Source organism: Alexandromys fortis, unplaced genomic scaffold (assembly GCF_014885135.2).
Source record: "Alexandromys fortis isolate MF-2015 unplaced genomic scaffold, M_Fortis_MF-2015_v1.1 scaffold_101, whole genome shotgun sequence".
In the NCBI taxonomy this organism is placed as follows: domain Eukaryota; kingdom Metazoa; phylum Chordata; class Mammalia; order Rodentia; family Cricetidae; genus Alexandromys; species Alexandromys fortis.
In genome coordinates, this window is record NW_026067983.1 from 2297811 (window position 1) to 2325273 (window position 27463).

At 39.0% G+C, this 27463-nt stretch overlaps 1 protein-coding gene and 1 long non-coding RNA gene across 5 annotated transcripts in view; one reads left to right on the forward strand and one right to left on the reverse strand.

Moving 5' to 3' along the window:
• The window catches only part of LOC126511512 (uncharacterized), an 840891-nt gene that overhangs the window by 411092 nt on the left and 402336 nt on the right, over positions 1-27463 (reverse strand). The window lies entirely within an intron of this gene.
• The window catches only part of Agmo (alkylglycerol monooxygenase), a 304397-nt gene continuing 295398 nt past the window's right edge, over positions 18465-27463 (forward strand). Inside the window, exons 1-2 of one of the 4 annotated variants that reach the window (XM_050158660.1) lie at positions 18465-18754; positions 20354-20484. In XM_050158660.1, the coding sequence (XP_050014617.1) occupies positions 18629-18754; positions 20354-20484 (257 nt within the window). In that variant the 5' untranslated portion in view covers positions 18465-18628. The remainder of the gene's footprint in view (positions 18755-20353; positions 20485-27463) is intronic. The other 3 variants (XM_050158661.1, XM_050158663.1, XM_050158662.1) reach the window with 3 other exon arrangements.

Genomic DNA, 27463 nt, shown 5'->3' on the forward strand with positions numbered 1-27463 from the left:
TCAATAAAAATCATGTCATTAAAGACAAAACACATCAGAGAAAGTTTTCTTCATTACACATTAAATATCCAAATAATATTAATAAAAGCAGAATCTCTTTATACTTTTTATATACCAATAGTTCATTCAAAATGGAATTGCTGCTTGGCAGTCATGAAGTAGATGAAATTACAAAAAGAACAACTTGGGTGGTTCTATTATTTCTTCTGTAGCCATAAAAACATAAACTTTCTCCAAAATATAACCCGTAACAATTCATAACTCAGTACAAGAAAGTCTTTCAACACATTTTATATCTATTTTCAGGCTGCAATCTCCTCGTACACCAGATCCTGAACAGCATCACAGGAATGGGATAGAAAGAACAGCACAGAGAAAGGAAAAGTCAGTTTCTTTCCTATGTCTCACTTTCTTTCATAAGAGCAAACCACAATTTCATGAAAACACCAACCTCATTAGACATCCATAACTTCAGGTTTCTCATGCCACGGTAATCTGATATTTTCTAAATCCACACAGTAAGAAGTAAATAGTCTGCAATATTTTAACAAAACAATCAAGCCCAGCTCATTCTGTGTAGCTTTGACTATAATATCAGCTAATGTAAAATAGACTAGGAACCTATTAAATAAAGAAAATTATATTCTAAAGTTCTTCGTGTTTATGTGTGCAGTCTTAAACAGTTTCCTATTTCATACTAGGCTATATGTAACATTTGACAACAATGTTTTCTTATTATTAAAAATATTGCTTTGTATCTTGAGATTTATTACATTTTAATCCTGCAACTTGACTGTGGACTTCAGGGGAGAAGTGGCAACATGCTAACTGCACAGAGAAACTGATGGCCTATTAAGATTGTATGGGATTTGAATTCTTTCAGTGCCTCTTACCATTGTTCCCCCACCATAATATTTAAATCAATAATTCGGTAATTTTATGCAATGCTCTCTGACCACACTCATTTCCCATCCCTCCCAGGTGCACCCTTCTCCTCACAAAAACATACCAAGTAGTTTGTGTTGTCATATCCTCATTGGTGTAGCTCATTGTTTTTGTTGTTTGTTTTTTGTTGTTACTGATTTTCTTCTTTTTACTCTTTTGGCTCTTTGCTCTTTTGGGGGGCCTGATTCTCAGCTCCCAAGTAAATCACAGAGTTTTATTCTTTCTTACAAATGCCCAACCTTAGCTTGTTTCTTCCAAATTTTCCTAAATTATCCCATCTACCTTTTGCCCCTGTACTTTTATCTTTCTCTATTCCTGGATACCTTTCTATACTTCTTACTCTGTGTCTTGCTTGTAGCTGGTTGGATGGTTCCTGATGTCCTCCTTCTTTTCTTACTCCTCAATCTCCTTCTTCCAATATTTCTCCTCCTATTTATTCTCTCTGCCTTCCAGTCCCTCCTATTCTTTCTCCTGCCTTGCTGTAGAATTTTATTAGTCCAACCAGGTGTTTTAAACAGACAAAGTAACAGCTTCACAGGGTTGAACAAAGGCAACATAAAAGAATGCAAAATATCTTTACATTATTAAACAAATGTTCCACAGAATAAACAAAATTAACATAGCCTTAATGTTCTACAACACATTAGATCATGGTCAAACTTCCAGTAGTCAGACCCTTAAGGATAATTGAGTCCCTCCCCAACCCCTGCCATAAGACACCAGAGGTATAAAAACCTATACTTCAGGGTCTTGATCACAGTTTTTTGGGACTGTTTTCTGGGAGAAGTATTACTGCATTACAGAATACCCATATGCAGATGACAACTTCTATGATGTCACAGACATTTTTCTGCATTTAGATCAAGTTATATGATCATCTATCTATGGAACTCAATGGCTTGTTATATATGTTGCTTGACTTTCATATTGAATTTTGTTATTGATTTTTATTATTTAATCTGTTCAAATCTTTAAAATTTTGTCTTTTTTATTGTTGTTTTGCTTTTTGGTCTTTGTGTTTAGGGACATGGTTTCTCCTTGTAGCCCTGGTTGTCCTGGAACTCACCCTGTAGACCAAGCTGGCCTCAAACTCATAGAGATCTACCTGTCTCTGCCTCCCAAATGCTGAGATTTTAAGCTTTAATTCAGAAATAGTGTCTTGAATTTGACTCCATTCCTCATTGACCTAGGAAGGCCAGCCTGGTGTCTGCCTGTTTCCTTAAGTAGAGAAAACATGGAAAGAAACGGTACTGATACAAACAGCAAGCACAGGAAGGCACTGAAGCACAGCTCATTCATGCCAAGCTTTTGCTTTACTGAATGTAAAGACATCCACAAATAGAAGACACTATGTTATCCTGGATATTTTCCATTCATACTTTTCATTTCTAAGCGAATTACTTCTCCCTCCCTCCCTCCCTCCCTTCTTTCTTTCTTTCTTTTTTAAAAATTATTTATTTATTATGTATACAATATTCTGCCCACACGTATGCTTGCAGGCCAGAAGAGGGCACCAGACCTCATTACAGATGGTTGTGAGCCACCATGTGGTTGCTGGGAATTGAACTCAGGACCTTTGGAAGAACAGGCAGTGCTCTTAACGGCTGAGCCATCTCTCCAGCCTGTCTGTCTGTCTGTCTGTCTTTCTTTCTTTCTTTCTTTCTTTCTTTCTTTCTTCCTTCCTTCCTTCCTTCCTTCCTTCCTCCCTCCCTCCCTCCCTCCCTCCCTCCCTTCCTTCCTTCCTTCCTTCCTTTCTTTAAAATAACTGACCCCATTTTAGAGCTGAAAGAGACCTCAGGGTGGTTTTGAAGCTATTTATCCCCAAATTTAAAAACGTGTTTTTTTTTCACTCCTCTTTCTGACTGTATGTTTTTAATCCTACTACCTTATTAAGAAACAAATCATAGTTCACTTTTCTTATTAGCTACTTTTGTGACATGCTTAGAGATCTGGATCTGGTTTTTATAATATCAGATATTTCCAGGTTTATATTTTCATTTTGTATAATTGCCTACTAAGAATGTTTCTCTTTTATAGTCAAAACATTTTGTAACTATTTGCACATGGTCACATATTGAGAATTTGAAAAAAAGTGTTCTACATGTAAGTGTGCATATATGTATGTGGCTGTTTCTCTCTGTGGATGAGAGGACAAAGGGCCACCTCCACTTTTGTTACTAACCTTCCAGGTTCTTCAATATGGGCTCTCTCTGTTGTCTACTTTTTGTACACCACATCATGGCAAACACTTCACACACTTGTCTTTCTTCTAAACTCTAGGTATTTTTATAACATTTTTAAAAAAGCCAGATGTATACTTCATGTTAGTAAGTTTTCTATAATAATGGAAATTATTTTTGTGTATCTAGATCATACTACTATGATGCATTATAATTAAAGGTCTAATAAGTCAATGAATTTTCATAGGAAAATAAGTTTACCTTTTTTATACTTAAATTTGCATAAAGTGTTAGGGTATTAACCTCAATTATCTCCAGTTCTTTACCAAAGCCTCAGACATGAAAGTATTCTATTAACTCACATGACACATGGATTATAAGTTTGCTCTGGTGTTAGAGACTGCTCCAAGCTTTTTTTTTTTCTTTCTTTTTCTTTTTGTCTATCTCATGAACTTTCCCCTAACAATTTATTCAAGTTTATTTTGTTTCCCTTTCTGTATAGAGGTGAAAGGAAGTTTTGACTCTGCTGTGAGAAAGTTCACTGGAATAAACTGAGAAGAATAGGAAAATAGAAGAAAATACATAGGCATGCTAATGGAAAAAGAAGTAAAAGATCATTGTGTTAGAAGAAACTTATAAGAATATCACTATTCCCTGGCCCTGTGTTATTCAGAAACCTGTGTAAACCTGTACACAGGTCTACATATACATACCTGTGCACAGGTCTACATATACATGCCTGTGCACAGGTCTATATATACATGCCTGTGCACAGGTCCATATATACATGCCTGTATACAGGTCTACATATACATACCTGTGCACAAGCCTACATATACAACCTATGCACAGGTCTGTATAAAGGTTCAAAGGGAAAAATCTTGGAAATGTTAACAAATTTCAAAGAATGGGACTCATTGCACTCATTGGCCATATAAGGAATCAGGACAAAGTCTCCTGGGACCACACGACAGGCACTGGGATGTAAATAATTCTCCAGGAGGGCAATGCTGTGTGATGCAGTTGTCAAGTAAGCATGAGGGATGTCACCTCAGGGAAAGGAATAGAGGAAATGTTTCCTCGTTGGGCCTGGACTTCCAGCAGATAAAGCAGCTCTGCTGAAAACCTCTTCTGCCCTTGCGAGAGAGAACCAAAACAGCGAGTGGGACTTCCTAAGACTTTCTCAGTCTTCTCATTCCTTTTAGATCAAACCAATCAGCAGGCCAAAAGCATAAATCAAACAACAGAAAACCCCACCATGTTTATGGAGATTGGTCACTGAGACACAACAGCTATTTGAGTGTCTCAGACCTGCATCTACTCCTGTAGATGCTTTGCAGAGTTGTAAGAGGGGGCTGTGCAGGGCTTGGGCTCCAGTGGGGGAAGCAAGCAAAGTAAGAGAACTGAATTACGAACTTGTACTTAGTATCTTCCAAGTGAAAGTGAATATGATTCATTAAAAAAATGATTATCCACATTCACGAAAGAGTCTTCTACCAAAACCCTCGTGGAAGTCACAGTCAGATACTTGCAACTGCCTCTTTCCTTTCTTACTCATTCTTTAAATTTATTCAACACAGATGCCTTTACAATTTGAATATGAAATGTCTATGTGTTAAATTCTTGATCCCAAGCAGAAAACACTAATTTCTGGAGTTGGTGAAAACTGAGTAGATTGGCCTATGAGAAAGGTTGTGTTGTTGGGGGTGTTTGTTTCTACCTGGTCCCTGAGACCTGCCAGGCCAGCCCTCTACTTCTAATTGCTGCCCCCCCCCCGCCTTGTGGTTCAGATGAACTGTAATGGGTGCTGAAACCCTCGTGTAGTGCCCATGGAGGCTGCCCATGACAGCAAATACAAAGCCAGGTCCAGACATATAAAAGTGATGTTTCCTAGACACTCTTCCTGTGATAGGACATGTCTTTACCTGAAAAAAAAAAAAAAACCACAGATCCTTCTAACTTAAATAAACCCCATACAAATGCATTAGTTCTTTCTGAATGAGGTCCTACTTAACTAGACCATTACCATCTTGCTAGATGCATGGGATGTCCTCCTAAAGCTATACCACCTTGAACTTAACCTGTCTGGGCTCATTACGGCTGATAATTGAAAGCTCAATTAAAAATCCCTTTGGTCCATCTTTTTTTTTTTTTTTTTTTTGTTTCATCTTTGTTCTTGCTTCCCTGAAAAAGGCACAGTTTACTATAGGATAAATGGGCAGTTTTATCTTACTCCACTAATAATTTAAATTTCTTTTAGAGAAGTCTTAGCTAAATTAAGAATTTGGCAGTTTGGGGGTTTGGAGAGATTGCTCACCATTAAATGTGATAGTTGCCTTTTCAGAGGGTTAGGGTTCCGTTCTCATCACCCATATGGTATCTCTCAACCTTCTTTGTTGACTGAGTTTTCTGTTCTGCCCAGTTCCCACAGATGTTAAGTCCCAAAGAAATCACACAGAGGTCTTTACAATTAGCTTGGCCCATTAGCTCAGGCTTGGTATTAACTCTTATAATGTACACTAGCCCATTATTCTTGTCTATGTTAGCAACATGGCTCAGTACCTTTTTCAGTGAGGCAGTCACATCTTGCTTCATCTGTGACTGGGTAAGGACTGCAGAGGAATGGGCTTCCTCCTTCCCAGAATTCTCCTGCTCTCATTGACCCACCTCTGTTTCCTGTCTGATTGTGCTGCCTATACTTCCTGCCTGGCTACTGTCCATTCAGAATTTATTTAAAATATAATTGACAGGAAACAGACAATTGTCCCACACCACTTCTTCAACTCCAATTTCAGGGATCCATTTTCACCTTTTGGCCTCTGTGGGTACTGAAGACATGAACTGCACATACATGCATATGTGTTCAGACAAAACACGAAAACAAAATGAAATAAAAATAAGTACATCTTTAAAATTTCTAAAAAGAATGACACTAGTTAGAGCTGAGTTTTAGGGTATTTGAAAATGACTCCTTTTAGTTGTTCTTTATTTTATGTTGTATCTTTTTAGGCCTTACTTTATTAAATAGAACTCTTGTTTGATTATTGTTTGGCTAGTTGATTTGATTCTCTTCTCTTTTTATTAAGCTTGCATACTAAGGCATATAGCTTTGTCCTTTAGATTCTTAATTGACTTTTGGAGACACAAATGTCTTGATGAAGATGACCTCCATGGTTATTTACATGCAGCTTTCTCCTCAGGACCTTGGGTCCCCAGAATTTCCTTCATCATCACCCCTTTCTATCTACAAATAGGTGATTCAAAGTTTTAAAAATAAAGTATACATAGCATAAAAGTAGGTCTAAGGTGAGTATTCAGTAGTCTTTCTTAAATGTTCAATGTTGCATAGCAATCATACTTAGCTAATTGTGAACCTGTTAAGGATGGTTTTCATTGTCCTCATTTTTATTTACACAAGTTCCTTCCTTCGTCGATTCCATGGTCTTTTCCCAGTCCCATGTTTCTGTGACATTTTTGTAACTGTGACTACAGTTCCTACAATAATTGTCATTTGGGGAAATTGTGCCTTAGTTCTCAACTCCAGTCTCTGAGCCATTCCTCCCAGATCCACTGTGCTTATGCCCCCTTCATCATGGTCGCTTGCTACCTCCCAGTCTTTCCTTCCCAGTTATCTCACTTGGGTGACTCTCTCAAGTTATCTATTAGCCTTACCATGTGCCACATTAAGTTTCTGATTTGCATTTTCTACACCTTGCTATAAAAATTATCCCATTTGTTTTTTTCTTGCAAGACTCAGAATTTCTTTCCATGCTTAGGACTAGGGATTGAACTAAGCCTTATATATTAGGTCAGAACTGTACCACTAAACAATATCTCCAGCCTTCAAAACTCAAAATTTCTAAAAAGTAATTTATCACTTTTCAAATCGTAGCTCTTCAGATTCTCATTAAATGTGACCTCATTTTTTGGAGAATAAAGGGCTGAACTTATGCAATAATTAAATATTTTTAATATGCTCTTCTCACACATTCAATCTTCCCTTTTACTAGCTTTTATCTTATTTCCACATCATCGCCAGACTCTGAGTCCTTCATACCTCAAACAATTGCTGCAGCCTGCACGTTCTCACCCTGCGTGTACTCTCTGCTCTCGCTCTCTCCACCCCATCCTATCAGGTTGCTTGATTGATCTCCTTACATACACCGTGCGTTTGCTTAACAAGAAAGTTCACTTTTACTCCATTGTTCATACACTTTCTGGTGATTCCGCCACTGCGGTTTACTGTGGCGCATATTTTAGCTCTGTTTACACATCATTTACAGATTCCTGTAGAGCTGATTAAGGGAATTTTGTACCCTAGATTACAGAATGACTGCAGGTCATATGTTGAGGTTCAATATTTCTTACACTTAATATCAACTTTTAATACAAATGATGGGTTATGAAAAACATATGCAGAAGAGCTTTTCATTCTGAGGAGAGGGGGGCATGATGATGCCAGTTCCTCAAGACCTGACTACTCTTGTTAAGACCTGGGCAAGGCCCTTTGATATCAACTTTGAAGAAAACTGTTTTAACAAATTCATTTATTGTACAGAGACTTCCTAAATTCCTGAGATCTGTACCTTAAATCAAACAAACAAACCAGCCTATGGTGACACACACCTTTAATCCCAACACTTGGGAGGCAGAGGCAGGTGGATCTCTGTGAGTTCACGGCAAGCCTGGTCTAAGGTGCCAGAACAGGCTCCAAAACTACAGAGAAAATCTGTCTCAAAAAACCAAAAGCCAAACAAATAAGCAAACAAAAACAAGAAACAAACAAGCAAACGACACTTGTATAATCCATGGTTATATAAATAATTGTAAAATTGTGGGTGGGGAACCCTCTCAATGAAATAAAAGCTCTTAGTGAGAAAACAAACTTTTGCCTGGCAAAATAGTAAAGGTGCAAGCCTTTAATCCCATCACTTAGGAGGCAGAGGCAGGTGGATCTCTATGAGATCGAGGCTTGCCTGGTCTACAAGAGCTAATTCAAGGACAGGGTCCAAAGCTACACAGAGAAACACTGTCTTAAGAAAACAAAAAAACAAACAAAAAGAAAAAGAAAAAAATGGAGAGAGAAAATAAACCGTTTAAACGGCAGACATGCATGTCCTTTATGTAGTCACATCCTTCCAAAGGAGACAGGTCCTTGGTTCTGCTTTATACATCAGTACAATGGAGTTTTTCCAGGCAGGCAGGGTTCTATGCCAGTTTTGCCTCAGTAAAATCTAGACAACAGCCTTCCTATTTTAAGAACTCATAAGCCCTGTGGACAGGAGTCATTCGAACATCTCCATTTTCAGAGTTTATAAAGTTCAGCTGCCTCTGCTTTCCTTTAAAACATTTTTTAATTTAGTGATGAGGCTTGGAAATCAATGAACTCTGTAAAAGTCATACTCCTGTGTATCCCAGTTCATCCAGAGTTTCTTGGGATTTTTATAGTTGATTCAGTGAGCAGCCTCTAATGTAATACACATTTGTAGCAAGAGCTGTGAAAAGCATGGAGTTTTGGTAGGAGTTAAAAATAACTTCATTTTATATGATTTTGTCAATATTTATATTCCAGTAATTCTATCAAAAAATAATATTCATTCTTGTTGATTATGTACCATAATTTAAAGCTTATATTAGTTTGGGCTAATCATCTTTAAAAGCAAAATTATGTTTGAAAAGTTTGTGTTTGATTCTTTACAAAGTTTTACACTCAGGAGGCAGAGGCAGGAGGATCTCTGTGAGTTTGAAGCCAATCTGGTTTACAGAGTAAGGTCCAGGGCAGCAAAGGTTACACAGGGAGACCTTGTCTCAAAAAAAAAGAATGAAAGAGAAAAGGGAAGGAAGGAAGGAAGGAAGGAAGGAAGGAAGGAAGGAAGGAAGGAAAGAAGGAAGGAAGGAAAAAAGGAAGGAGCAGACAGATTTCAGAAAAATATAATAATCACTGTAGTATTTAAGATGAGAAATGTCCCCCATAGTCTCAGGTATTTGAACCCTTGATCCCTAGTTAGTGACTCTGCTGAGCACACTGAAGTGATGTGGCATTAATAAAGAAAGTATGGCACTCGAGACAGATCTTACGATTAAAGCCTTGTACCGTGTACACTTCACCGTCTCTGCTTCAAGCCTGCAGTTCAAGATGTGAGCTTTCCTGCCTCAACTGGATTCCTATGGAGGCCTGCCACTTTTTGGGTGGATATAGAGGAACAGTGGATGGGGGGTAGAAAAGAGGTAGGAAGAAGGAACAGGAGGAGTGGAAGGAGGGGACACTGTGGTCGGTTTGTAAAATAAATAAATACAACTACAATGTCTAATCCTGGGAATCAGCAGAGACATTTAGGCACATATGAGAACACAACACTAGCAGTATTAGCTATGCCTCACAGTTCTGGGAAGGGAGCAGGGCAGGGCATGCGTACACAGAAAAGGGAAAGTCTCAGGAATACTCAGAGCGCGAATTGTTGAGAGTGAATTACCTGGACACCAACCATATAGAATTGACGACAGGATCTAGTATGATTCAATGGAAAAAAATGCTACATAAAATATGAGATGTACAGATCCATCTTTACCATACACAAAGCTTATATTGGTATGGGAAGTACGGTATGGCGGGATGGAGAAAGAGTGCCTTGCCAAAGTCTGCCTTTTACAAAGAGACTGAGACTCTGGGCCCTCTTACAGAAAGGGGAACTGTATAAAACTGCATATCTTGCAGACATGAAAGAGTTGTTTGGGATTGCATATTATTGTCCTTGAAGTATTGTAGCCATGTCTATTAATTTTTAACTTTGCAGCTGCAAGAAGCTGCCAGCTGACATAAGTGCTGCAAGAGTGGGATGTGTCTGGCTCGAGATTTATTAAGCTTGCAAAATGCTGACATCTATGTCTAGAACCAGTTATATAGGGGGTGGGAAAGGGTATTGGGAAGCCTATAGAGGAACAATGGGGGCTTTTTATAATGATTACTATGAATTTCTAAAAGTCAAAAATAGGAGCTAATAATAAAGTTGTTCAAGTAAGTCTGGTAGAAGAAAAACGTAGCTAAAGTATACAAACAGCTCAAGCTGTGTGGGGCCACTGGAGTGCAATCCACCTGGTGGTCAGAATTTTTTCTTATACTGATGCTTCCTCTGTGTCTCAGGACCTGAGCCCTAGCCAAGGCTGGACCTCGGCACAAACGTGCAGTCAATAACAATTACTGATTAAAAAAAAAAAAAAAAAAGAGGTCGTGAATTTGAAGGAGATTGGAGAAAGTTATATGGGAGGATTTGGAGGGAGGAAAAGGAAATGAGAATTTCTGTGATTATGGTATGATCTCAAAAATTAAATTAAAAATTGGTAATGCAATATTATCATGGTGTGTGTTGTTCCTGATACGACACATAATTGATGCTTAGTAGATATTTAAATATATAAAAAAAATAGAAAACCAACTATATCAAGTACATAGTTAGGGTTACAGAGCCACAGGGGCTTTTCAACATAGCACATAAAACTATAGCATAGTGCTTAGAAGATTGTTTGGTGGCCCTACACAAAGCAAAACAACCTTTCCCATATTCTCGGCTTTTCCACAGCTAGTACTTTCCCTAGAGAATCAACCAGCCAGCCAGTTGTTCTGCAGAAGCCATCACGCTTGAGAAAGCAGGTCCAGGGCAAGATCTGGAGCACTCCCTCTCTGAAGGACAGAGATTAATGAGATTAATACTCTAGCTGCTTCCTCTGGACATTCTGAAGCATGGCCGAGTTCTCCTTCTGCCGTTGCTCTGCAGGCCAGTTGGGAAGCTGTGACCTTCTTTACAACTTTCTTCCTGGCCTTCTACAAATACTTCTTGTGCACAAAGTGAAAGAGGCAGTCAGGGTTTAGTGATATTTTGTAACATTATGAAAACAGTTTAGATCTTTAAATTCACTTGAATGTTTCGAGGGGAATCACAGTAGTCTGCAAGTTTAACCCGAGAAATCTTGATGTGACTGAAAGATATAAAAAAAATGAGATTCTGATGAGACAAGAAACACAGGGCGAGAAGGGATGGATTTAAAACACTAAGGAAAATGTAGAAGCCATGCAGTAACCTCTCCCTCAAGTGTGAAAGCAGCTAACATCGGGCATGATTTTAAGTGTTGAAAAAGGTCTAAAGCTGCAGTGCAGTCGCAACGCTCCTTACATAGCCCAGGTTCCTGATACTGCAAGAGACACATTTTATGTCTTTTGGTCAGGAGGTGACAATATTTAACTAGACCTTTAACTCAGACCCTGTTTGTTTATTTCCAACTTTAAAAGTGTTCAAATCATGTAAGACTTGTTTGGAACTGTGGAGGAGTCACAAGCCAACCGTTGTCACGTGAAACCGAGGTCACTGGGGTGCATAGCACTGAAAACCAGCAGAAAAGGTGGTAGCAAAAAGAAGGCTGGAAATATAGGGAAAACAGGAGGAAAAAAATATGTCACTGAAAGCAAAGAACACACATTACATAAGCACTGTAAGGAATTTGGCAGCTATGATAATTATAAAACAATAGTACAAACAACAGCACCTAAGGAGGTATATGATTGGAGGAGCGCACTAAATCACTGAGTTCTAGCATAAATGCTCACCAGTTAACTCTCCAAACAGAATTCAAGAAACTAGACACGGACAGTCATAGGGAGTTGATAATCATGGATAGAGACATTAACAGAGTTAAAAATGTTTTTAAAAGGAGGGTGCCCAGAATAACTTTATGTAAGCTCAACACAAACTAGAGTTATCTTACAGGAGGGAACCTCAATTGAGAAAAGTGCCTCCACAAGATCCAGTTGTAGGGCATTTTCTTAATTAGTCATGGATGCCAGAGGAACCAGCTCATGTGGGCAGTGTCGTCTCCGAGCTGGTAATCCTAGGTTCTCTAATAAAGAAGGCTGAGCAAGCCATGGAGAACATGCCAGCAAGAAGCAGCCCTCTGCATCAGTCCTGCCTCCAAGTTATGGCCCTGTTGGTGTTAGTGCCCTGACTTCATTCACTGATGGACTGTGATATGTAAGTTGAAACCAAATAAACCCATTTCTTCCCATCCTTTCGGGTACTGGTGGCATGGGAATGAGCCAACCTCGAGAGTGTGAGAGCTAGCTCCAATGGCATGAGCACAGGAGCACCAGGCTGGTATAGGAGGTCCTTCTATGTTTTGTTTTCATTGGCTGAATAGAAAGACTGCCTTGGCTTTTTGATAGGGCAGAACTTAGATAGTTGGAGTAGACCGAACTAAATGCTGGGAAGAAGGACAGACAGGCAGACGCCATGGATCTCCTGCCTGAGACAGATGTAGGTTAGAATCTTGCTGGTAAGCCACAATCACGTGGTGATACACAGATGTAATAGAAATTGGTTAATCAAGATGTGAGAGTTAGCCAATAAGAGGATAGACATAATGGGCCAGGCAGCGATTTAATTAATACAATAATCAAATACCATAACCAAGAAAGCTGGCCCCACTTAGAACCATACCAATGACTGATTACAATGAACAGATGCAAGTAAAGCTGTTTGGGCAGAAGGTTAGAGTGAGTGGGTGATACACGACACACTGCAGCTTCCATGGTGAGATGCTTTTTTTTAAAATTTTCATTTCTATTTTTTTTTATTTTTATCATTTTTATGTTTGGTTTTCTTTTCAGGGGAGGTTGCAAGGATGGAGGAGGATATGGAAGAATGAGGAGATAAGTGGGACTGGGGTGTATGACATGAGATGAACAAAGGATAGAAGTGTAAATAAAAGAAGAACAGACTTGAGGGGTCACTCTGGAACTTACCTGCAAGCTTCCTCCATAAGGGCTAGCTCTCACAATATCTGAAGGCTCTATATAAGCTGCAAAGGGGGTAAAACAATGGATAGCTCAACCCCTCTGTAATATCTACAAAGATCAGCAGGGCAAGAAATTCTCAAGGGTGCAGCTATGACATTTATATTTCAGGACAACCAACAGTTACCTAATTATACCTAATGCCTTCACAATAGGAAGCGAGCCATGCCTAGCACTATAAACCATCTCTGCACTGCAGCTGAAATCATGGGCTATAGAAGAAAACCTATTCTGGCTCTTTTCTTTTTTTCTTTTTTTTTAATTTTTATTTATTTATTAAAGATTTCTGATTCTTCCCCGCCACTGCCTCCCATTTCTCTCCCCCTCCCCCAATCAAGTCCCCCTCCCTCGTTAGCCCAAAGAGCAATCAAGTTTCCCTGCCCTGTGGGAAGTCCAAGGACCACCCACCTCCATCCAGGTCTAGTCAGGTGAGCATCCAAACTGCCTAGGCTCCCACAAAGCCAATACGTGCAGTAGGATCAAAAACCCATTGCCATTGTTCTTGAGTTCTCAGTAGTCCTCATTGTCTGCTATGTTCAGCGAGTCCGGTTTTATCCCAGGCTTTTTCAGACCCAGGCCAGCTGGCCTTGGTGAGTTCCCGATAGAACATCCCCATTGTCTCAGTGTGTGGGTGTCCCCCTCGCGGTCCTGAGTTCCTTGCCCGTGCTCTCTCTCCTTCTGCTCCTGATTTGGACCTTGAGATCAGTCCGGTGCTCCAATGTGGGTCTCTGTCTCTGTCTCCTTTCATCGCCTGATGAAGGTTAATATTCCGGAGGATGCCTATATGTTTTTCTTTGGGTTCTCCTTATTTAGCTTCTCTAGGATCACTAATTATAGGCTCAATGTCCTTTGTTTATGGCTAGAAACTTTTATTGAGCTCTACATTTTTTTCTTCTCCCCTCTCTGCCTTTCCCTCCTGCTTCAACCCTTCCTCAAGGTCTCCATGCTCCCTATTTACTCAGGAGATCTTTCTTAAGCAGGACAACTTCTAACTGCATTCTAAATCTTACTTTTATTCCCACGGGTCAGTAGTTCTCACTCATCATCAAAGCGGCATTTTTTTGTAGCAGATAAAGAATATTACAGAAATTTGCAAGTAGTTAAAATGAAGAGAAAATCTGACCTTCAAGTGTCTAGTCTCAATAGACAGATCAACAATGCAACTACTGTACCTAATGGCTCGGGAACGCTATGAACAAGAAAATAAAAGGACTGTAAGAGTCAGAAGATCAGAATGTCTGTCGTGAGAATGTGCCTTCTGTATATGAGAGGGTGCTGAGGAATATTACTGGAAGCTGTGTGACTTTTGTTTATGTTGCATTTGTTTAACTCTGTGAAGCTGTGTTACTCTGCCTTTCTAAAACACCTGATGATCTAATAAAGCGCTGAGTGGGCAACAGGGAGGCAGAAATAGGCAGAGAGTGAGTGGCAGGCAGAAAGCATAAATATGAGGAGAAATCTGGGAAGAAGATCTAGAATCAGGGAATGAGAGAGGAAGAAGGAGGACATCAGGGGCCAGCCACCCAGTCACCCAGCTACACCGCCAGATACAGAATAATAAGGGAAAAAATGGTATTCCGGCATAGAGAAAGATTAAAGCCCCAAGGCCAAAGATAGATGGGATAATTTAAGAAAAGCTGACAGGAAACAAGCCAAGCTAAGGATGGGTACTCTTAACTAAGAATCAGTCTTCATGTGTGATTTCTTTGGGGGCTGGGAGGTGGACTTCCCCAAAAGCCTAAAAAGTAAAAACAACCAACTATAAGAGGCAAATTTCACTCATGAAATCTCAAACATATGGAAACCTAAATAAGACATATACAAAAAGAACACCAGTTGTCATGCCAATGTGGATGGGGAAGGCCCTAACTCATAGTTAAAAAGCTACAGGAAAATAGTGGCTAAGAGGAGGATTAGCCTTTTAGAGTGACACCTCCCTAATAGGTAATCCTTTTCAGGTGGCCAGCTCTAAGTCAATACACGTTGGAGCAACTAAGCAGCTCTTTAAGGTTATACAAATATTTGCATCTATATGGGGGTATATATGTAACAATAATTAAAAGAAGCCATGAATTTAAGAGAAGGGCATGGGAGATGTTAAAGGAGAGAATGAATGAATAGAGATGATGCAAATACAGCACTAATATGAAATACTCAAGAGTTTAAATTTGAAAAAAAGATAAATTTAAAAGGCATCTGCTGAAGTTTCTAAAATTTCTCCAGGTCATTTCATGATTGGGCAGGAGTGTCTGTGAGCACTAGGGCCAAGCATTCAAAGATTAAGATTGCGATTAAGGTTAATCTCACAAAGGTATCTGCAGTATCTAGAATTTCTCAACTGGTTTTGTAAAGACAATCCCTCTCTTTGTAGAGCATCTCATGTGCTATTCCAGCAAATGCACTTGAGATCTCTTGACATTCTCTTACGCTGCACTGTGAATTTGGATTAATTCCAGCAATGATTCAAGATCAGTCCTATAAAGAGAGAGTTAGACACGTTCTGACGCTGACATGCATGCAGCATTTTAAACTGTCCCTCTAACACTCGACTACTGTTAAAACACTGAGATGCATCAATTTGATGGGATTGTAAAGAAATAACTTTGGAAACACTGTTTGTTTTTCATGTCCTGACCTCGAGTGTATGCCATAAATTTCTCTAAAGTTCATCTTCTACCTGATCTGTTTCTACTATGTCATGGAAAGGATTGGGCCAAAAGTAATAAAATCTGATCTGAGAAAATAGGGAGAGTGATTAAGGCTTCCTGTGCTGTTCTATTATTACAAAGAGTGTTAATTCTTGGAGACAGGGAGCTGTTAGGGACAACACTAACTGGACTCTCTAAAAATAACATCAAAATATACAGGAGCGCAGTAGTAGGAGAGATGACTATCTTCAGATGATGGCCGTCGTATGCCACAAAGCTACGCAGTCCATTACACCAGGAAGAGAAAGAAAACACTGAATATCTGCCAACACATACCTAGTTTTCAGAAGCATGAGGCCCAGTGGAACTCTCATATTGGTGGGAACATTGAAACACATTCTCTGTGAAAAGGATTCTTCTCACATCTTAATACTGAAGCAAGTTTACTACACTTTATTAAAATACAAGTTGAATATTTTTTCAATTACTTCTACAAGTTTATTTTTTGTGAAATTGTATTTCATGATATTAGTATTTAATCTGTAGACAATTTCCAAGAAAATAAAATTAATGTTACGACCCAAGTTTTTAGATTAAAATTAGAATCATTTTATTCATGTGGACATAATTAAAATTGCTGCACATAAAATCATCTTTGGCCTGTAGCTATCCTGTCAGTTTTTCCTATGCTGTTCTTAGCTAATTCTTTTATTTTGATTTTTTGAACTTGAGATTTATCTTTGTGACCAACTATGTCTAGGTGTATGCGACAGCTCACATGGCACCTCAGTGTCCGCCTCTCAGCAGAACATCTCTCCTCTCGATGGATTAAGCCAAAATCTTCAGTTGTTTCCTTTCGCTGTTTCCTCCAGTCTTGGCAGCTCCATGACTGCTATGGACCCAGACACAGCTTTCTAACTTCACTCTACAGCATCCTCCTGAGAGAACGTCACCCAGGAGTCCCGGGGACTCCTCTTTGCTCCCCAAATTCAGCTCTAGTTTATTCACAGAAAAAAACAAGACTGATAGTTTTAACACTGAGTTAGACTGTGTGACCTTTGTTTCTAAATTTCCACTCTTTTCTGGTTCCATTAGTTAGGGTAAGGGTAGTGGTTAAGAAAAGAAGTCCAGGACAGTTACACTTTACACATTACAAATTACTCATCACACATCATACATATAGGTTCTAGTATCAGCAGCTAGAAAACTACTTTAAAAAGAATCTTTAATGTAAGAAGCTTTTTTAAGTGTGTATGCCATTGTAATTCACCTAGTGCACCTATGACAACACTCTACAAAATGGTGTTCTATATTTTTTATGATTCCTATGACTAACATGAATTCTCGTATTACTGGAAATATACTTTAAGATAACAATATCAGAAGAGATCTCTAGTCTAATCCTTAGAAGCTCGTTCTAAAGACTAAAGAAGATGGTGTCGAGGGGGCAACAGGGCCTCACCCTGCATGTCCATTTTTCCTCATTTGAAGAGGCAGAACCTGAAGATGTGGTGGCACCAAGAGAAAACAAATGTTTCTATTTTGGAATCCACCCTTGTATCCTGTTATTAACCACAGTAGCAAGTGCTTAGACCCTAAGCTGCTTCTCCAGAGTACAGATCACTCTCTGTGCAGTGGAGGATGAAGCCTGTAGTCAGGATGATGCAAGGACTAGGCCAAGGCTCACCTCATTCGTTGATCTAATTACCTCAGGTTCATTCTCCCCTCTTTTCTCACTGCCCATGGGGAGTGTCCATGGGTCTAGTCCCTAGAGACTTATTACCTGTACTCCCCTCTCAGCTGCCTTTTGACTCTGCCCAAAATAAATTGCAAGAAAATTCAAGTATATTTTTCTTTCCTTTTTCTACCTTGAATATTGTTTCTGGCACAATTGGGTCTGTTCAGGGATCATATGTCATAAGCTAACATTAAGTGAGTTTTTATTCTTGACACCTAAAGGGACCCCCTTGAGTTTAACTGGTGAAGTATCAGCCTGAATGTGGATGATGCTGTCTCAGGATCTGGGGTTCTGAACGAATTCAAAAGGGAGAGCCTAAACCATAATACTTCCTTCCTAAATTGCTTTTCTCACAAGAAAAGGAATGTCAGGTTCCACACAATATTCCTTCCAGTACACCATGATAACCATATCTGATGACATTTATTTTGACAAATTCCATACTTTTCAGGAAAGATCTATACTTTCCCCGCCAATGCAGGCAAGGAAGTGCCCTCCAGGCCTCCAAAAGAGTACAGGGTGTTTAGCTCAGTATGCCAGCTCCAGGTGAGGTCTCCTGACAACCCCTGAGAGTTTTCTTAGGAAGTCCCTTTAAAGACAAGAAGGCTAGAGAAATTGTCAATAGGTAAGTTTCCACTAAGGAGATTATGCAATAAACCTAGTGGCTCTGGACTGGTTTGCAAAACATTCAGAAGTTCACATGACAGAGTCAAAACACGGAGGCAGAAATACACAGGTTCTCCAGTTTAGGGGCATCACCTGACTGTCAGACTCCCTGTCTCTTCAAAGACAGGAGTCAGAGAAGAAGCAACAAATTCAAAGACGTGCTGTTTAGGAAAAAAAATATTTTGTTCCTGTAATCTGACTTTTGGACTCCACTCTGTAAGAGTGCCCTTTCCGCTGTGTGTATAAACCTGGTTTATCTGCTTTCCCTTTCATTTCCCAGATACAACTGGATGAGCTTTATTTATTTGTTTTTCTTTTTTGTTGTTGACAGGTTACTTACATGCTATAGGCAAACTGCACTGTATGCTTGTTTTTCTGGGTTTTCCTTCTCTCAGGACATTCTGTTTCCTGTGAGTCAGCCAGTGAACTCTGAACTTACTCTTGTCGCATTCAGTGTTTGCATATAAACTGCTGTTGGCCGACCTCCCTGTGGAGCTCCGTGCCTTGCTTTGCTCTGACAAGGCTCGCTCTGTGCTGCCCAGCTCCTATTCTTTGTTCAGTCTTGAGTTTCTACCACAAATATCTCCAGCTAGCAATCAAACGGACAGAAATGAAGAGCCCAGGAGACCAAGACAATGTTTCAGTTTCCCAGGGTTTTCGAGTGATGTTTTACATGATGAAACCCAGTGAAACCACCTTCCAAACTGTCGAAGAGGTGCCTGATTACGTTAAAAAGGTGAGGTTGTCTTGAAAGAGCTTCTCTTGCTCTTTTTTTTTTTTCCTTTGTAACATAAACTCAACAGATCCTGGAGATTCATTCAATTTCCTACTTGAAATTATTACAGTACCATAAAATTTCATTTTCGTATAGTCATGAAACAAAAGTTCAATTTTCTAGAGAATTCAATTTGTCTACAATCTCTACATCTTTGTCTGTAAATCCCCTGTGCATCACTATAGAATATGAGAAAACATTCAAAGTTTTCCTGGGCATGGAAACTATTGGAAAGAAGTATTAAATAGTTATACTACGTCAGTAAGCATTGTAACAATTTTGTTTTAAAATGTTTAACTTATCCACTACCTCCAGCAAGGTATTTCCTCTTTAAATGGTGGAGTACTTCTGCAGAAGGAAGGATGCACAGCCTGGCTCAGTATAATTCTAACTTCCTAAGTTTGAACTTGAAGCATTTTTTTTAAACATTTCAAGCCTTTGTGGCATTTTTCACTCCTGTTGCTTGGCTATGATTGGAAGTGGAACTATTCAGAATTAGAGTCTGAGCATTGATGTTCCCAACCCTGTGAAAGTTGTTTCTACAACAAGGCCTAGTGCAGAATCAGGGAAAACATGACATCACAGAGCATGCTCCTGGGAGTTCAAACTTCAGACTCATTATCTGTTTCCAAATGACTGAAGTCCATATTGCTTTTGAGATTTGATATCGTCATGTTTATCCAGTGAAGAAAAATGTGCCACTCCTGTCTTCAGCAATTATTGCTGTGCAAATTATATGTAGTCCAATATACGTTGATCAGTAGTTGAATACTCATTATTACAAAGCCCTGAATCAAAGCTGAATGACTAAAACTTTCTTTTATTGATTTTACTGAGGTATACATTTTCTTCTGCTCCCTTCCCATCCTCTCTCTCCCTTTCTACCATCTCCCATGGTCCTTATGCTCCAAATTTACTCAGGAGATCTTGTCTTTTTCTACTTCCCATGTAGATTAGATTCATGTATGTCTCTTTTAGGATACTGATTATTGTCTAGGTTTTCTGGGATTGTGAATTGTAGGCTGGTTTTGAATGGCTGAAATTTTGATGGTGATGCAATCACAGGAGATTAGCTTGTTTGCTAAGAGTCTTGGTTCTTCTTCCTGCTACTTTCTTGTTACCTTCAAAAGTAGCTTAAGAAAGTCGAATTTTTAAAATCTCTAATTGAGGGTATTTTTAAGGAGTTTTCTTAGAGTGTATCTGGCTTGTTCATGGGCAGAAAATAGACTCTTACAGGTTTATCTAATTTTAAATATAATTCCTTTAACTCGGAGCGTTCCTTTCCTGATTTTAATTATCCTCCTGGCAGGATAGTGATAGTTACATTTATGTTTTTATTTCATTTTCAAATTGCATGGCATGTTTTTAACATATCTTTAGTGTATATCTAAAATAAGTAAATTTCCCTGCTCATTGGTTTGGAAATAACCTGTAGTATAAATTTAGATCATCTCCTGATGTTGTACCCCTTCCTTACAAAATATCAGAGGACTGATCAGAAAATGTGGAGACTTTCAAAGAAAACAGAATGGCATCTCTTCCCTTGAATCTCCATTCTAGGCAACTCCATTTTTCATCTCCTTGATTCTGCTTGAACTAATCCTCAGCTGGCTTCTCAAGGGGAAGCCACCAGGTCGCCTGGATGATTTTCTGACATCCATGTCAGCTGGTGTTGTCTCTCGACTTCCAAGGTGAGTCACTGTTTAGAACAATGAAAGACAATCCACCATTCTGCAAGTGTAAAGCAGAGGGGACATCATGTGGACACTGCACATTTCTCTATAAATACTTAAAGAATTCAGGATCTGTCATTCTTGGAAATTTTCTATTTTTTTTGCAGCAATGACATTTCTCGTTTAATTTTAATAGAGAATGATAAACATTGCTAGTCCTAATTACTCAGTTTCCTTGATACCTTCTTATAGTTTGTACCCAAAGTGACTCCTTCACCTGCCTTACTATAGACCTTGCTCCAGGTCACTGCTAGAATTATTTTTTGTCCCAGCCACATTTTCCACAGATCTCTCCCTATTCTGTCCTGTCATAAGCCACATTTTGAGGTGACTAATGTTGCTGTCCACCTATGATAGGTTTGTACTTTCCAGGGTAAGAGCGTGAGGATTAGAAATGTCAGGTAGTAGGAACACAGACATGAAAGAAACATGGATACAGGACAGTACAAGGTGGGAAAGTCAGTGGATGCTGAATACTGAATTTGCCCACATTAATTTCTTATATGCTTTTATACCCCAATGCAAAGAGAGGGGGAAGAAGGTAAAAAATGTTTTAACATGACACAAAGGACAAGGAGAACAGTTACTTGCCTCAATACCTGAGACACCAAGCCATTATTTTCTGAGTAAGGCATTTTGATGTTTTGGTCAGGGTATGCAGCTAATATACCAAGTATCCTAGACAGTCACTCCCTATTCATGTCAAACCTCCTGTTTTCAAATGAAGGAGCAGGAATAGGCTTGAATTATCTGACCTTTGGTCAGGGTACAGTGGTCCACCTCTGTGGACCATCTTAATGTCCAAAACACCAAGTAACCACACCCTAGGTCAGGGTGTGTAACTACACCTGTTGTCAACAACTTTGAAAGAGTAAAAATAAACTCAAATTCTCTGCCAGGGTAACAGGCTCACATCTATGTGCTCCCATACTAGGCCTCAGATGTTTCTCAATAAAGATCATGTGATTATGTGAACAAGTACAAATCTCTTTCAGTTTTGTCTCAAGTCTGTCCCAATGGTAGCCAAATGCTTGACTCATAGAGACCAGGGGGAAGCCCTTTCCCGTTTCCATATTTCCCTTGACATGAAGTCAAGTTTTATTCCTGAAACTCACAAGGTTTAGTTTCTCAGTCTTTTTTTTTTTTTTTTTTTTTTTTTTTTTGGTCTCTCTGTCTTCCTTGTCATTTTTTTTTTTTTATGACATTTTTCTGACTATGTGTTGCAGGACTGGATTAATGAATATGTGGCTGCCTTCAGTTTCTTTCCTAGGTCTAAACATGGATGGAACTTCAATAAATCTAATTTGTTTCTCAACCCTGATTTGGGCACCTCTGCTCCATGCGTTGACTCTTGCAGTCACTCCAGACACAGTAATCCCAGGGTTGGAGGATCTCCTCATGTTTGTACCCCTTAATCTTTATGCACTTTGAAATCAAGCTTTTATGTCATATCAGAGTTTTAGTTCATACTCGTGGAATGATGTCTGGCACATATCAAGTACTCTAAAATAATATTTTTTAGTGTCATGCTAATGATAAAACTGGACAAATAATACGTCAAACAATCAATAAATTACCTACATTATATAGTGAATTATGAGGTATAGGAGGAAAACCCAGCAGATGGACAAAGGTACCTCCTGTGTATGAGGACTAAAGAAAGTACTGAAGAAGCGGGGACCATGAAAAAAGTTCCCTAGGAAGATTAGCTTAGAACTGGGGAAGAGTGGGTTTAGTACAGTCTCCCACCCCTGCTTCGACTAATGTTTGTGGAGCTTCCCTGCTGATCAGAGCTCATCGCTTTGGAATGTTTCTTGGAACCACACAGTGGGAAATCAAGGTGGATTTTAAAAAATGGCATTAAAACTGAGATACGTCTGAGAAAAGGTGCAATAACTTGATATAATTTCATAATAGGTTTAGGTAAAAGGTAAACATTAAAAATACACATCAATGTGTTTACTCTGAGTGAACTGGGTCTTAGGTTTACAATCATAAAGTAATGAGTTGAGTAACTGCAGATGTGGTAACACACTGATGTCAGACATAATAGAAGATTATTCATCTGAGGAAGCCTCAGATTGCCTAAATACCAATTCAAATTATTGATGAATTTCTTTATTGTATTTCTTTTGTTGCAGAAATGAGCACGAGTCCCTTCCATATGTATACTCTCATGTACATAGATTTATATATAGATTTCTTTATTGAAGATAATTCAGTTGGTTTCCATAGCTCATTCTAAGCATATACTGCACTAAGAGTTCTTGGAAATCAGTTGATCTTTCGACTGTGAAAATCATCTAATAACTGAGAAGTACAGCCCATGGAGGTGCAAATCCAGGTCGCGTATTGTGCTGCCTGAGAAAGAGCACTTCTGTACTTATTGTTTTGTCTTGTTATTCAAGAATTTCGAGGGACATCGAATTGAATTAATCCTTTGGCTTTTTTTGTTTTACTTTTTTAAGTTTGATTTTGGTTTCACATAAAGAAACACTGTCCCCTTCTAACACTGAGCACCCGGAAACACACACTTTATTCTCAGGGCAGTATTTCTTCTAGCAATATGACTCATGATGCTACCAAGTTAGAACAACAAACCAAGATTCCCAGTATTACCTTTTATAAAATCATGTCTCAAAAAGCAGAGACTCACGTGCACATGTACATACATACACACACACACACACACACACAACTGATTGGAAATGGAATGGAAATGGAGGTGAGTGGTGAAAAGAGTTACTATAAGGGAAGAGGAGAGAGAGAGACAGAGAGAGAGACAGAGAGACAGAGACAAAGAAGAGGAGAGAGAAGAGGGAAGAGACTTAGCTTGAAGCAGATAGTCAAAGTTCTTCAGGATGCAAAGTGAAGCTCTGTTTCCTCACCCATTATTTTTAAGACACCTTAAGCTAAAAAAAAGTCTTCCAAAACCTTTAATTCTGGTTCTCTTTGACAAATGGTACAACATTACTAACTTGGACTTTGACAGCATTCTTCTGCTGCTATATTTTAAATTAAAGTTTAATTTAAATATAATAATTCTATTTGTAATTATAATAAAATTTGCTGGTCTTTGTTTCTTTGCTTCTTACGGGTTTAAAAAAATTCTAAATTAAGCCAGGCGATGGTGGCGCACGCCTTTAATCCCAGCACTCGGGAGGCAGAGGCAGGCGGATCTCTGTGAGTTCGAGACCAGCCTGGTCTACAGAGCTAGTTCCAGGACAGGCTCCAAAGCTACAGAGAAACCCTGTCTCGAAAAACCAAAAAAAAAAAAAAAAAAAAAAAAAAATTCTAAATTATAAAATAATGCAAGATTTCCAGGAACATTTTTGAAATGTTTCTCAGTTTTCAATGAGGATAATGTGGAATATCCCATCAAAGAAAACAACCTGAAAGTTACACTTAAATGTACTTTCTTTTATTTCACTACTATTTTAAAATGAAAGTATAAACAAAAAGAAAACTGTTTCTCTACATTCGCTCAACTCTGTGTCCTCAGAGAAAAGAAGAAAAAAAAGAAGAGAGACAGAAAGAAAGAAAGACAGATAGAAAGAAAGAAAGAAAGAAAGAAAGAAAGAAAGAAAGAAAGAGGAATGGAGGGAAAAAGGAAGGGAGAAAGAAAATTTTTGAAAAGCAACTCGACATCAAGCTCAACCAGTATCTCACTTGAAGCGATAGCATTCAAATGACTCCCGTGCAGATAATTAGCAGCTGAGGGTTAGACTTAACCCAGTGGGTCCTTGGCTCTCCAAGGAATCCAGTTCATTCTCAGTACTAGCAACAGGGATTTGCCCCATCCTTAAAGGATGTAACTGCAAGGAAGAGAATGCTATTCCATTAGTTACTCTGCCAGCAGAGAACTGCGCTTCAGATACTCCTTCTAGATGGCGCCTAACAAAACAGAGAAAGTAATGAGCCCCCATTCCAGTTCTGCATTCTTGCAATAGAAACGGTGTCTGGAGACTTGGAGGAAAAACGATTTTATTTGACGATACTGGTAATATAATTACATACAATTTTAAATCTCTTTAAAAGTAATACATTGCTGAATGTATCCACAGTCACTAACAAGAAGCAGGTTAGAAATAAGTTATTTTTCTGTCAATTATTTGAGTATGTAACTATAAAATTAAGCTTGACTGAATGAAATGTGTGCCATGTCTATTTTTCAAAGCATAATTTTCAAAACACTGTACTACTGACTTATATACATTAATGAGTGAAAAATAATCACATCTCCCCTGCTCGCTTAAGCAGAACTCGAATTCCACTCCTTCAGTAGAAGTCCAGGACCTCGATTTTTTCCGTCCTACCCAAATTACTGTTTCCATAAACTGCACCTTCCCGAGAGAGGCTTCACTGCTGATAGAAATATCCATAGTATATTCGTTCTGAAGAGGTTCATTTATTCTGTTGAAACGGCAGATGATAAATCAAATTGCAGTGGGCTCAAGAGATAATTTAAAAAAGTACATTTTCAAATAAGTTCAGAACACTCCACTATTATTATTTAGGGGGCATGGCCAGCTTTGACTATGGTGCTAGTTCTGTAATATTCAGCCACAGGTACATGGAAGCTATGCCTGCAACGGAATTTTCCATTTCTGATGGAAATAAAAAAGTAGCTCAGTTCATAAAAAAATTAAAAGGAGGAAATTAAATTTTTTTGAAATATTTTCAAGTCCTTAGGGTGGGGTTAGGAAATAAAGAAAAATCTGTGACTTCAATGGCATTACCTTCTTCAGTGAATATATTTCCATGGATTCCCAGGCAGAACTCACACACTCCTTAATACTGCGGCATTCCTAACGAATGTAGCAAATACGTTTCTGGTTTAAAGGGTGCTTTAGAGAAGTGAGGTGATGGTTTTATAAATGTCGTGCACTTTTGCCGTGAGAAGTGGCAGGAAACGCTATGACCGTTTATAGAAAGCAGAAGTTCTTTCCTTTATCTTGTTACTGAGATACTGAAAAGTCAGTGTTCCACTAGATGGAGCAAAAGTGGCAGGAGCTCTCAGACAGACAGTCGAGTTCTGAGGTCAGTTATGAGAGGTTTGGAGATAAATATAGAGTCAAATTCTCTGAAAAAAAATAAATTTCTCAGAAAAAAATTAAGCCTCACACTCAGATATATGTTAAGTACAAGCGTGTGTGCATGCGTGTGTGTGCGTGTGTATATGTGTGGGTGCATGCAAGTATGTGCGTGTGTGTGCGTGTGCATGTGTGTGTGCACACGTGTGTGCATGTGTTATGCTGCACTGTACTTTAGAAGTTGAGGACAAGCTGTGTAAATTACTTCACTCTTTACACACTGACCCAAATTTTGTCATGTGCTCCTAACCTTAAAATGTCACCGTTTGAAGAGAGTGCACAAAAAAGTCTTGAGCAGTAAATGAAAGCCATCGTGCAGACCTCTGCACAGCAGGTACTCTTGTCTCTTGATACTTAGGTCATTTCCTTGATCTCACATCCGCATTCCATGTAAGACCCCGTGTTTCTTACCACCCCATCTCCACCTGATCAAGGGAGGCCCCTACATCTATGCCTCTAAGTTATGTATGCCTCTTCCCACTGAAAGGGATTTATAGAGTTCATGTTAAAATTCCAGAATGCAGAGTCATACTCCAGGGCTTTGGGGATGCGGGTGGAGGAACTGGGAACAAAAAAAAGGAAGGAGCTCTGGTTTATGATTCCGGATCTGGTGGGAACAGTTTTGCAAACGTAGGTGCTATTTCCTGCCATCAAGGGTTTTCCAGAATTTGATAATCTTTTCCCAGCTGTATCGCCTGAGCAAATCATTTTAGTTGTGGGCACTGAATTCTTTCACATGTATAGTGGAGCAGGGTCATGATCCTCTTGCTGAGAGAAAGCAGGAATACCTCTCCACACCACTCTGTCTGCTTACCTTGAAGAGAGTTTGGCCTCTTGCTAAAGTGAGAAAAGGGGAAAGGTCTAACATAGTATACGAAGCACATTTTATCTCGATTTGTGTCAACCCTAATAATCCACATGGCAGAGGAAGAGATAAATGTCTGTTCAATCCCCAACACCCATGCTGGAAATAAGAAGCACTTGAATTCAGGCAGCCGGCTCTCTCGGTTTAGAAATCAAAGTTTTACAGCACCACATTGCTTGAGATCCAGACAATGTCTTAATCTTGTTTCATTTGCCCATGACAAAGAAGCTAGCATAAATTTTAAGAACATACCGAACTAATGAAACCCTTGTGAGCCAGGTTATAATAGTCCATGCTCAACAATACGCCCTTGGGCCCTGTGCTACACCAGAGACTGAGAGAGCTCCCAGTATGGAGTTAACACATGACTGATAAATATGTAGTTAAATCCAATTTGATACCTTGTAACAAAGCTTGTCTAACAATCATTAGAATATGATAAATGTCTGTTGAAATGTGTTTGCTTTAAGGTTTCTCTCTAGTTGCTTTAAGGCAGTGGTTAGCAGCTTGGGACACAATCATTCGCTCATCAGGAAACGTTTGGCAATGCCTAGACACATATTTGGTTGTTAGAGAAGAGGGAGTGGTGGTCCTGATGAATCTGAAGAGACAGCAGGGTGTTTTCTCCAGTTTAATTGGAACTTGGACATCTTTCCTGACAGAGTCATCTGGCCCAAAGTAGCAGCAGCGTCATGGTTAAAATCTCTCAGTTAGAGAAGTTAATAACTTGGACCATAAAATGTCCTGACTTTGTTCAACACTTTAACCTAAAAGGGAACTTTATACAATTGATACCTTATTATCAGAAATTAGAGACAGATTTTAAAAGTTTTATATCTTGATTTAAGCTTTGTTCTGAATGGCCTCCAATAAAAAGATTACTCCTGCCTACATTTCAAGATTGGCACTATTGGTTGAGCAGTGGTGGCACACACCTTTTAATCATAGTACCCTGGAGGCTGAGGCCAGCCTGGTCTAC